We start from the raw sequence: 12,248 nt of genomic DNA on the forward strand, positions 1-12,248 counted from the left end.
TCTTTAATTTAGTGTTTTTTTTAGAACAAAAGGGATCAATCTTTTCATATTGAGTTGAACTAAGGTTTTTCTTAAGACTTCGTTTTATAAACTTTTTTCTTTTGTCTTTTAAAATTTTATTTATCACAATTTCCTTTAGTTTGTTTCTTTCATAATATGAAGATTTGAGATATAGATATAAACCTGTAGATAAAGGAAGATTCTCTTCTCCTAAAATTCATGGACAATTCACAAAAAGGAAAAAAAAGAAAAAAAAATAGAAGAGAATTTTTTTCAATGAGTTTTTTTTAATAATTATTTTAAAACTATTATTTTGATATTTTGATATATTTAAAAATAGTTTTGATAAATTAATTAATGAGTAATTTCTCTCTCCTCTCCCTATTAATTTTTTAGAGGAAAATGTCATAGTTCATGAATATTTTATCCTTTGATAATTAATTTGAATTATTCAAGTTTGAATGCTAGCAGTAGCACTACCGACACTTGATTAAAATCGTTTTGGTTAAATTGCAAATTCATATGGTTTAGAAAAAAATAATAGAATTCAATTTTAATGCTTTTTATAAAACCTTATAAATAGTTTCCTACAAAACTCTAAAAAAACAGTCTTTGCCACGACGAAGTATTTCATGGAAATTCCAGAAAAAAAAAAAAAAAATCAATTTTAGAATTTGATTACATTTTGTTTTAGTAAATAAAAAATGAAATTGGAAGCATAGATCTTACATCACTATCTCAATAGACGAATATTTGATTTCATTAATTTCATAAACATTGACCTTTACCTTACATTTATATATACTTAACTTTCATGTGTTCAAATATAAATATCTTTTTATTTATTTGTTTTCTGTTTTTTTGGTAGACTACAAATTGTTTAAAATTTTAAAGTATAGATTAGTCGTTCCATGTGGAATGTGCGTTAGATATTTAATTCATTTCCATCTTCAACTCCATTTCTTCCTCAGTCTTTTTGGATTTCAACTGGGCTATGGCTTCCTTCACTTCTGCTTCCGCTTCCTTATGCTTTCCAAGGCTAACTTCTTCTTCTTCTTCTTCTTCTTCTTCTTCTTCTTCTAAGTCCTTCAAATTCAATTCATTTTCCTCCCATTCCACTCCCCCCTCTTTCCGAGTGTTTTGTTCTGGTGGGTTTCTTCAACACCCCAATTCTTCCAACCATTTCAACTTTCTTCTCCATCATGCCTTGGATTCTTCTGGAATTGACTCCACCTTTGCCAAGGTACTTCACTCTTTTAAAACATTTGTTACCACCACTGCCTTTTCATATAAATTGCTTTTTGATCGGATTCACATCCCTTAGTTGGTCCTTAAGTCTATAAACTTCAATGTGTTCGACATTTGTTTGATGATATATTATTCAATTCACCTTCCCCATCAGCTTAATAACATTCCTTTTGATCAAAACTCTTTTTTTTTTTTTTTTCTTTCCGAAAATGGGATGTGTATTTTAAGAGAAATTATGAGTGGGGTAATTGAAGATGCAAACTGAATTTACAAAGATAAGAACTACCTCAGGGACCAAATTTTAAGCATGAATTTTAATGCCGAATTCCTTATTCTAACCTCTACTTTTGTTTATATATCTATTGATAAGGGTAGAGCTTGGTGATTTCTCCTTATGTAGCATTGTAGTATGTATGTCTAGTAGAAGTGCACCCATTGAATGAAGAAAAATCTTAGTGATCCACAAATTTAACATCAGTGCTCTGATTTTGAAAAAGAAAAATATAAACAAGCAACTATTTGATCTACTGAGCACATGTGATAAGACATTCTACAGTTTGGCTCTAATTAGGTAATATTTAGTTTCCTTTGCTCTTTAGGTTCTTATAAGGTACAATGTTGAGTCAAGCTATTCAACACTGATTAGCGTAAAGCATTTATATGTACTTAGCTTATTCATGGACCAGAACACTTCATTTCTATTTTGTTAAATTTATTGACTTTAAATTGAAAAATTCTTGAACACTTGTGTATTTATTGTTGTACTTAATGTTAAAATTTGGTAGTTTGACATTTGTGCTCTTAGTTCATGCTTTGACAATGCCCTGGATATCATGGTTTTCAAAAATCAAAGAAAGGTTCTATTCCTTAAAAAAAAAAGGTGTCATTTGTCAAATAAATCTCTCTTTTTGTTCCTTCGTTAAGATGAACAATATGTGGGGTGGAGATTCAAACGTCTAAACTTTTGTCTAAAGAAATAATATCTTAACCTGTTGAACTATGCTCAAAATAGCTAGATAAATTTTATTTTGATACTCAAGGACTATGCAGGAAGCTAGGAAGGGTTTCTTGAGTCAGATTCACTATTTATCTAAGATTGAGAGGGATACAAGTATTAGCATTAATAGACGTGTTGATTTGGCGAAAGCTGCTCTTTATATTGCAGCAGAGGATGATTCTTTGGTATCTCATTCATCTGTTCCTCTTCCCGTTGATGCATTTATTCATAGACTAAGTGATCTTTCCATGGGCTATTGTACTCACTACAAATCTTCATTCAATTCATCCCCTGAAATATTTTTGGAAAGTATAGAGAGGTATATGTACGTCATGAAGGTAATATTTTAAAATTCAACCAAAAGTGTACATTTGCTTTATAATTTGAATTATTTGATTTACTGTTGAATCCATATGGATCTCAATGCTTTTCCTATTTTTGCCCATGGCACACTTCACATTTTAGGGTTTTAGAAGAACCGGTTCTAAAGCTCAATCAGAACCACGAGCTCTATATCTTCACACGGTAGAAGATTCTGCCCTCTTTTCTTGTATTTTGATTATTTTGTTCTTATTTTATTTTAATGGAGTTGAATTGTTAGCAATATTTTATTTCATGTTGACAGGTCTTGACCCATCGTACAGGGTCAGCTGCATTACTTTCACTCATATACTCAGAGATCCTGAAAATGCTTCGTTTATGGAGTCTTCTAGATTTTGATGTAGAGATATATCACCCGCATGATGATTATAGCCTTCCCATGGGCTATCATAAACTGAAAAGCAAGGAATCTGATCAACCACACATAATGACAACTCAAACTCTCTTGGTGGAGGTAATTGCTATTGGTCCTATTAAAGATTTTTATTTAAAAAGCAGTTAGTTAATAAACCATTGAGACTATAATAAGAGACGTTGAGTAAAGCTTACACTAAGAGTGATTCTTTTTTATAAGGAAAGCCACGACTTATGAAAAATTGAGGAGTGTTGAAGATGCCATTTTATTTCTTTCTGACCAATTCGAACTGAAAAACAACTCTAACTATTTTAATTCGTTGTTGAAAAGTTGGTTTTCTTTGTCTAAAAAATAAATAAATTAACATTTTCAAGCCTGTTGAAAGAGCTGAGGTTTAAGAAATCGCAGCTAATACTAATAACCGTACTCTTAGATTTGTTAACGACTAAATCATTAAACAAGAAATGATTTTGAAGATCAACAATGAATCATCAGAAAAGGAACCTTCCCTGCCCTGATAGATAAAGATTCTCTCATTAATAAATGGAAGTTTCTTATACTCACCCACTAGTAGCAAGATTTGGCTGATGACGTTAGTTACAACTTTAGTTTTTGGAGCTCCTAGGCTTCCTACAAAGATGGTACGATTAATGGATCCTCATTTATTTCTGAGCATGAGATGGAAAAAAGTTCTAGAATATTAGGGGCCAATATAATCAAAGCAACTTTTAAAGACATAGAAATCTGAGTTTTTAAAATAAACCATTAGTTTGGGAAGAAAGTGCAGGGTTGATCAAATCACTAGAAAAGAATCTTTTTCAAACTTGTCAACAACTTCCACTCCAGCTACACAGTTAAAATTCCATAATAGTTTGGAAAGTGTGCACCAAGAAGAAGAGGCCCTCAAATAGGATAGGTAAGAGTTTGGAAAGAGTACACCAAAAGGAAACCTTCAAATGAGCCGAATTGATCTAACCAAGAAAACTCTCGTTAAAAATTCATTGATTTTTCTCAAACAAAATTTCAGAGAGGAGAGCTTTAGTGGCATTGAATTGAACCATAAGATCTCAGGAGGACGTGTGGTCTTTTTCTTAGGTTAATGGTTCTCTTTGGATGTCTGTTAATTAGACTTTTGGCGTTTCTATTAGGCTTTATTCTTTTGGATTGAACTATGTTTTTGTATAACTAATTTAGAGTTTGGCATTCCTTTTTATTGAGCTGTCTTGTTTGTTACCTTTCTCTATTCTTTCCTGAAATCAAGTCTTTTTTTTTTTAGATAAGCTCTGATTTATTCCTTTTGTGTGTACATTAATACAGATTCTAACCAATTTAAAGGAATCTTTTTGGCCATTTCAACAAAATCAATCCAGAAGTTTGTTCTTAAGGGCAGCCGATGCTGCCAACTGTAGTGATAGTTCCGATGCATTTGAGGAAAGGTATTTCAACTATTTAAATCTGCAGCATAGCCTACTTTGAGAGAACTGAGAAGTAATTTATACTTACATCAGATTGCCTTGTATTACCAAATTCACCATCTATTACTCTTTACTCCATCTCCCCCTCTTCCAGTTAGTGCACGTAGATATGTGCATTAATATCTCTGTTTTTGTCCACTTTTGCCTCTTTTCCAGTGGCTTTCAGCTTGCATCTGCCAAGGCCGCTCAACACAGGCTAGAACGTGGAGTTTGGACCAGTGTGCGTTATGGAGATATGAGGCGTGCATTATCTGGTAATGTAAAGTTCTTTTTCTTCGAGCTTGTTAGACCACAGTCTATCTATTAATAAAACCTTGACCCAATGGCCTTCTGAATACTTTGAAACCCTCTTCACTACTTGACTATCCAAAAGACCAGGATTTATATTGATTTTCAGATACTTAGCAAACTGATGTAGTATTTAAGTTTTGCTGGGGAGAAACTGAGGAAACCCATCCTGCTTCCTAGTATTTAAAGCTTGCTAGGCTCCCATTTCATTTTCCTGTTATGTAACTTCTAGCGTAGGATGCAAACCAGAAAAAAAAACAAGCAAATGGAGAAGAAACTAGTTAAGCATATTAAATGGGTCCCAGCTCTGTTTTCCTTTCTAACTGGATTTTTTTCAAGGAATGAAACTACTGATTGGAGTCCCGAATCAACCTTACCAGGCTAAACTTTTAGTCTGTTAAATCTCAGTTCAAGCCTCAATCTGAACCCCAATTAGACCTCAAACTTTGCACATGGATTTTCTACAAGCTCAATAGGCCCCTGTTGACTAAGGTTTATACTCGGAGGAAGAAGAAAAAATGGCTACAGGAAAAAATGGGTAGAATGAGATGGAGAGAGTGAACGATGTATTTCTGTTACGTGAATGTAAATTGTGTGAGGTGTGATACATTTTATGGGCCCATAGGAATTTTGTAAGTTGAGATCAGCCTTTTAAGAGTCTGAGGATAGTAGATTGTTTTTTTTTTTTTTTTTATAAATCTTTTTGGGTAATATTTCATTATGTAGCTCCATGGGGATTGAGAAGAGAGAGGAGCTCTCGAAACTCCTTGGCAAGTAAATTCACAATTCGAGAACTATCATTCTACAAGCTCGAACAGTTCTTTTCTTTTCAATTTTCTATTGTTCACATTTATACCAAGTATTCCTTTTTTCTCCTTAAGGAAATAATTTCATTACTTCGACGTTTACTCAATCTTAATCTTATTCCTTAAGCTTATTATTTTTCTTGCAGCATGTGAACGGCTTATCCTCCTTGATGTTGATTCGAAGGAATTGAGAGATTATAGCATCCTTCTCTACCATTGTGGTTTTTATGAGCAATCTCTGGAGTATTTGAAGTTGTATCAGGAAACAAAGGTACGTTCTATCTATAAAATGAAAAGAAAAGAAAAAGGGAAAAAGTGTACATTCTCCTTCTTTAAACTTAGAAATTGACCAGCCTTCAGTGAACTGATCTCATTAGCCAACCACTGCAGGGTTCCTCAAGTCCAACCAGCAAGTTAAGTAGCCAGGAAGAAGAAGCTGTGGATAACTTGATGAAACGCCTTGCACTTATTATGATGGAAGATGGTTGGAGCAGACCCTCATTTTCTCGAAAGTTCATCGGTAAGAACTCTGAACCTTGGTAATCAACTCATTACATTATGTTATGCCAGGCAGAGTAAACCTCGGTTTACAAGATAGGTGGTGGTAGCCAAATGTGATCCATTGTATGGAATAGTTAACTGGATACAGCATGTATGGTTTATAACGAATAGGAATGGTAGCTATAGGATCAGATGCTGTACTTTAATTTGGCATTTGAGGGAATTTGGTCCTTACTACACTATTCCACTAAATATTAATGTAAAAATGTTCCTGTAGGCTGTAAATATATGTACTATAGCTTTAGCTAATACTGTGTTTTTCCCCATTATTTCTCTTTTGTATTTATTATAATTTTGTTTGCAGAGTCATAAAGAGTACAGTTGATAGTATATTAATCCAAATTTAATTGTGCATCATCAAGTGTAAGCTATTACAATTTGAAAGTTCAATTGCCAATTGTAAGGTTAAAAGAATGTTATTTTATTTTTGCATTACAAATAATGGGATTGAAGATCAAACTTCTAATCTTGAGAGTGATAATAACCATTTAATGCTGGTTTGAGCCACAGTGATTTTGAGAATCCCTCAACTAAAGTTTGTTGAGTTAAAAAAGAAAAAAAAAATGTAAATTGTGTTTGTTTTGTGGCATTTTATTTGACTGGAGCAACAAGATAACAAAAAACACTTTATCTTATTTTCTTTCTTTTAATTGGTTTTACAAGAATTGTTCTACTATTATTATTTTTTAAAAGAAAATAAAATTTTTCATTGAAAATAATGACAAGAGAAGAGACTAATAAAGAATGGTTTCGATCATTATATATATATTGATCCTTATCCTTCGTATACAAATTTACAAATTGTAGGTAGGAGTTTTCTGTCTGTAACTTTAATCTACAACTTAAAACTAAAACAATTAATACTTATATGACTATAATTTTTTTTTTAAAAAAAGAATGTATCAAACTTGGTTTGAAAATGTCTAATTGACAAGCAAAAACCTGGCAATGTAGAGCCCCCATCCCTGCTGGAAATCCCATTGCACTGGCTGTCATCTGCTTTAAGTCGAAGAGTATAGCCAAAATCGGCATGCTTTGCTTTCAAGTGTCTTCTACGAAAACTTTGAAGACAAAATCACGAAACCTTTTCGAGTATTGCTTAGGATCGACGGCAGAGATCGAAGTTGGATCATATTGCATTGATTTGTATGCATGTTCAAGCTTCTTGCTAATGTCATAGTCTTGTAGTATGTCAATTATTCCAAAGAAAAGTACAACATCATATCTCTCTCCTGTGGGTTCTCCAATCAGCTGACCTTCCCAATCACTTCTTCTCATAGTCTTTTCAACCTTTGCTTCCATGTTAATGCCCAAACTTGTGGAAGCCCACCTGTTTAATAAATCATAGATTGCACAAATAAAACATCATGACATACAATTACACTACTTTTTAAGAGTTTCTTTTATGTTCACAAGGTTGTTCTTCCACTCAAAATCACAAATGTGTGATTACTGATTTCAATTGATATAACAAAGTATACGATACAAGTTAGTTGGTTTGTAGCTTTTAAAGGAAAATTTGAACAAAGTTTCTGATCACCTACTCTTGAAACTTCTATACAAGTTGAGAACCAGCTGAGTTGAACATACTATCACTGGGTTTTATGGAATGTTTTGTCAAGAATTAAGATCTATTTCCATAACTAATTTCCGAATACTTAACAATTTTGAAAGTCGTACATACCTTGAAGAGTCCATTCTGGTTAAGCATGAATGTGGCTCACCGTAATGGTTACCATTTCCTGAGAAAATGAGTCCAAAAGAGAGATTGGCATAATCATTAGGTGACAATGAATGACTTGAGCTACGGAAAGACAAATAATTGTATGACAAAAACTAACCAATGGGAGTACAATTTCCAGAATGATGACCATTAGGCATGCCTCGTTCCCTCTGCGAAGTTTCTCGAAAATGAAGACCCACCAACATACTATAATCCATAATTCTCTCCTGTTCAAGAAAGTCACAATCCTTGTCGACCTGCCTGCATACATGACAATTCCAAACTTATAATTCGGGGAGGAAAGAAGGAAAGTTTGTCACAGCTGTGTATTGGAAGCACCCTAGAGGCTACAAGTATAGATGAAACAAGAACCCGTACCAGTTAAAGAAAATGAAACATAAAACTGTTTTAACTCATTGTGAGTCGTGACATGATATTATAATCTATAGCCAGAAAAATCACGGTGTATCTGTTAATTGTATGGTTATAAACTACACGACAACCCATTAATGCCAATTTTAATGATTTCCAAACAAAGTAGATTCAAGTGGCGAGATTGTACCAAGGGATTTACCTGCAAAATTCGTCAAACCAAATCTTTTGCAACCGAAATATATAATTTAAATCGAGATCTTTAAGGGTTGTTGTTGCATCGATTTCTGACTCAGGCTTATCAGTTGTACGACCAAGGGAGGAACCTTTCAAGTCGAATCGTTTGTGAATTGCATGCTCCGAACAAAACAGATTCCCCATAATGACAAACCGCACCTGTGTTTCCAGGACTGTCAATTGGAAGAAACTTAAGCTTCAAATTTGTTCTTACAATATTTCCGTCATTACCTTTTTCTGGGTAGTGCCTGTTAACTTCACACAATGAAGACCATAGAATTTGGTAACCAAAGTGTTTTTGAAGCCTTGAACGTGCTTATAGTAGGCTGGCAGCATCCGTATGAGAACCTGGAATTTGTTGCAAGTTGCATTGGTAAATTACGAAAGGGAAATTGTAGTACAGCTTTTGATTCAAGAAACATGTAAGATGTATAGCATAACATGTCTTTTACTTCACAGGAAGCAGAAAGATGAATCAAACAAAATTTGAATGAAAATATGTCAAAGGAAAAAAAAATTCAGGGAAACACTATGAGGAAGAGCATGGGAAACTATACTGTTTGTTCTTACAGAATTCAACTTTAAATTTGAGGTGCAGCAGAAGCAAGGACTAGGAAAACTCACTTTAACTTCAGCCTTTCTCATGGTTTTTATCATGTAGCGATCATCATGGGTTAAGTAAAAGAAGCTTCCACTTTTTCCAGGTGAGGAAAGTTCCCGTAGGGCATCATTCCCACATATCGATATCATGTAATCCGCTGGATCCACGTTGAACAACTTCCTTAGAGTCCTAAATATGGATATAATGATCCGTGAGGCTCTGCACTATTTCATTCCATTTGTAATAGTGAAGTGGAACATGTATGTATGTTTGTTTTCTACAAAGAAAAGTTATTTGATCAATATGGGAGTTTTGAGCATTGTTCTTCAATTACGTTACCAATGATGGCAACCTCAGACAATCTTAGGTTATCATAAAACTTTTTTGGCATGTGGATATAGACTTACAGTTGAATAAAAAGAAAACAACCTTCTGTCTTGAAGAATACAGCTATAGAAGTTACATAAAACCATTTCCTAGATAACTTACCCACAATACAAATACAAATCGTCTTTGGACAGAAATATAACAAGTGGTATTAGCAAGAAAATCCATGTTACTATTTGATGACTGACCTGAATACTACAGGACAGTAATCCTTCCATTTGAAGTCACAAGATTGGTGAGGTGGAGTATACTTGGATCCTTCCGGTGGAAATTTTGTCCATATCTTTTCCTTTGGATCAAATGCTGAAGCTTTCAAGTCAAATGAAGAGGCAGGAGCTGGCCTTCCAACAGAATGTCTGTCCAGATGAATAAGAAAATGTGGGAATGGGGCAAAAATAAAATCACATCACGCTGAAATCTTTACTGAGCTTTTCACCAAATATTGTCAAAAGTTTCGTTACTTAACTTTGGATGAAAAACAAAGAGATTCAAAGTTGTTAATTTGGTAGTTGAAAGGTTCCCATTGAAGCTTGGTAAGAGTAGCAAAATTTACAATTTCCTCTTCAATTCTTAAGTATTTACATACTTCAAAACTTGGAAATCATTTGAATTGAGTTTACGTTTCCTGAAAAATCATATTTCAAACTAGTTGGTTGGAGAAAACTATAGAGCTGTTTTGAAGGTAGCCAGTGCGAAAGCTAATCTCTGATATGCATATTACATGTAACAATAATACATATCACCATAAACGACCATTCTCAACGCTTCTCTTAGAAGCATAATCACAAAACTGAGAACCAAATGAGGAAAAGGACAGAAAGAAAGGAAAATGAAATGAAATGAAACACAAGAACAAAAATGAAGTTGATTCTATTTGATACCTGACTCCCAACTGCAGATTTAGCATAAGATCATAGTTCTTATGGCCTTTAGATATTGTTACACCCTGTCCCTTCAATTGTACTCTCGTCTGCTGTTGTCCATTTCCTTTGGAATCTGACTCTTGAACTTGAATATCCATGGATCCTTCCAGTTCATTTCTTACACTCCCATCCTTAGCTCCATCAACATCAGATTCTAAACTATGGCTATCAATTGAATCTCTCTGCAAGCACTCCCCTTCAGATCCACTCTGGTTTACCACCTTATCGGAAGGATATATTGAAACCTTTTCACACGGATATATCATGCATTCATTCAAATCAACATCAAACACCTCCTGAGGATCCCAATCCAAATTGTTATCCGTAGACCCCGATGGATAATATGTTCCAGAATGTTCTTTAGGATTCTTACTCCAAATCCCAACATAAAAACTCCCATCTGACCATCTGAACGTCCCATTTCCTTTTGGAAACCCATCTTCCCAATACCCATCATACCTTTTCCCATTGCTCCAAATCATTGTCCCATTTCCATTGATCTTCCCATTTCTCCATTTCCCAATGTAATGATTCCCATTCCGCCATTGATACCTGCCATGCCCATTCTGCAAACCACGTCGCCATTCTCCATCATAGTAATCACCATTAGCAAAGCTCTTAATCCCTTGCCCATGTTTCAAGTTCATAACCCAAATACCTCTATACGTATCCCCTGAAGAACCCGTGAACGTTCCTTTCCCGTCCATAAAACCCGACTTGAAATCGCCTTCATAGGTAGCACCGGACGGCCAGCTGAACTTTCCGGTACCCATCGGCTTCCCTTTACTCCATTCTCCGACGTACATACACCCATCTGTCCATAAATATTTTCCATGGCCATTAGGAAGATCCTTAAGCCACCGGCCGGCATAGAAATCACCATTGGAGAGGATCTTCTCGGCGTGATACGTTTGAGCGGTGGGGCCTGGTTCATCATCCGTTGGCGCCACAGACATTGTTGAGAAAATGCTTTTGGTCTTCTTCTTTACAAGGGTTTGTGATTTTCGAAATGTAATTTCCCAGGCCCTCACAATGCAACCCAATTCTTTGCTCATTCTTCTCCTTCTTTCTCTATTTCATTCCCTCCTCCACATTCTTCCTGCATATTCATCCACAGATTTGATGTTAACAACAGAAACCCAATAATAAAAAGCAAACTCAGAGCCCTCCCCTGTTTTCTTTTCTCCCTGTTACTTGTCTAATATCCCCAAATTTACAAAAATTCCTCCTTCTGAAACCAACCCAGATAGTGAAAAACGTAAAAAACCCAGAGAAGAAGGTTGAAGAAGAAGAATGATATGAATTTGTGTTCCCCTGTTTAGGATATTTCAGAATGTGAAAATGAAGATGAAAATGAAAATGAAAATGAAAATGAGAGGAGATTTTGAATTGACATGGAAAAATAAAGTTGAAGTTGCTACAAATCTCCCTGACTTGTTTTGTTTGTGTATGTGTGTGTGTTGGTTGGGTTTGAACGTAGAGGTTCCACACTTTTTACTCTGATTCCGTACTTTGCTCCTAAAACTGCTAACAGACCAGACGATTATGGGGAAGAAAAGAAGAATGCTGATTATGCAATTCTTTGCCATTTTTAGTCTTTCTTTTCCCTCTCATTTAAAATGATATTAAATTATAATCTTTTCTTTCTTTTTTCTTATTATTGTTAACAACAAATTACTTTCAACCCTAAACTTTCATCTTTCATCTTTTTTAATATTATTTCAATTTCATTTTTTTCTATTTTTCTTTAAAAGTTTTATAGCATCCAAAGTTTAGTTTCTTAATGGTTATTTTTTACTTTTATGATTTTCTTAAAAAAAAATCAAACAAAGAAATCAGCCACAACCCGACTAAGTTGAAAATAGAGAAATCTCATACTTACACTAATTTAAGA

General features: G+C 34.3%; 2 protein-coding genes across 4 annotated transcripts; one reads left to right on the forward strand and one right to left on the reverse strand.

Moving 5' to 3' along the window:
* The first annotated feature begins 905 nt into the window (after positions 1-905).
* On the forward strand, positions 906-6,468 carry LOC101204123. Of its 2 annotated transcripts, none has more exons than XM_011656950.2 (8): positions 906-1,243; positions 2,299-2,583; positions 2,711-2,770; positions 2,871-3,080; positions 4,299-4,417; positions 4,613-4,710; positions 5,697-5,821; positions 5,941-6,468. In XM_011656950.2, the coding sequence occupies exons 1-8, from the start codon at positions 995-997 to the stop codon at positions 6,091-6,093; spliced, it is 1,299 nt and encodes a 432-aa protein (XP_011655252.2). In that variant the 5' UTR covers positions 906-994; the 3' UTR covers positions 6,094-6,468. The 2 variants fall into 2 exon arrangements, with proteins under 2 accessions (XP_011655252.2, XP_031741015.1); XM_031885155.1 differs by having other exon boundaries at positions 1,066-1,243; positions 2,289-2,583.
* A 375-nt stretch (positions 6,469-6,843) lies between these two features.
* On the reverse strand, positions 6,844-11,916 carry LOC101210353 (phosphatidylinositol 4-phosphate 5-kinase 6). Of its 2 annotated transcripts, none has more exons than XM_011656951.2 (9): positions 11,749-11,916; positions 10,313-11,453; positions 9,620-9,787; positions 9,068-9,233; positions 8,675-8,791; positions 8,409-8,602; positions 7,953-8,095; positions 7,796-7,853; positions 6,844-7,441 (listed from the first exon to the last, which is right to left on the reverse strand). In XM_011656951.2, the coding sequence occupies exons 2-9, from the start codon at positions 11,407-11,409 to the stop codon at positions 7,153-7,155; spliced, it is 2,232 nt and encodes a 743-aa protein (XP_011655253.1). In that variant the 5' UTR covers positions 11,410-11,453; positions 11,749-11,916; the 3' UTR covers positions 6,844-7,152. The 2 variants fall into 2 exon arrangements, with proteins under 2 accessions (XP_011655253.1, XP_011655254.1); XM_011656952.2 differs by having other exon boundaries at positions 11,789-11,914.
* Positions 11,917-12,248: the final 332 nt, after the last annotated feature.

The sequence above is a fragment of the Cucumis sativus genome, chromosome 5, assembly GCF_000004075.3.
Source record: "Cucumis sativus cultivar 9930 chromosome 5, Cucumber_9930_V3, whole genome shotgun sequence".
Lineage (NCBI taxonomy): Eukaryota > Viridiplantae > Streptophyta > Magnoliopsida > Cucurbitales > Cucurbitaceae > Cucumis > Cucumis sativus.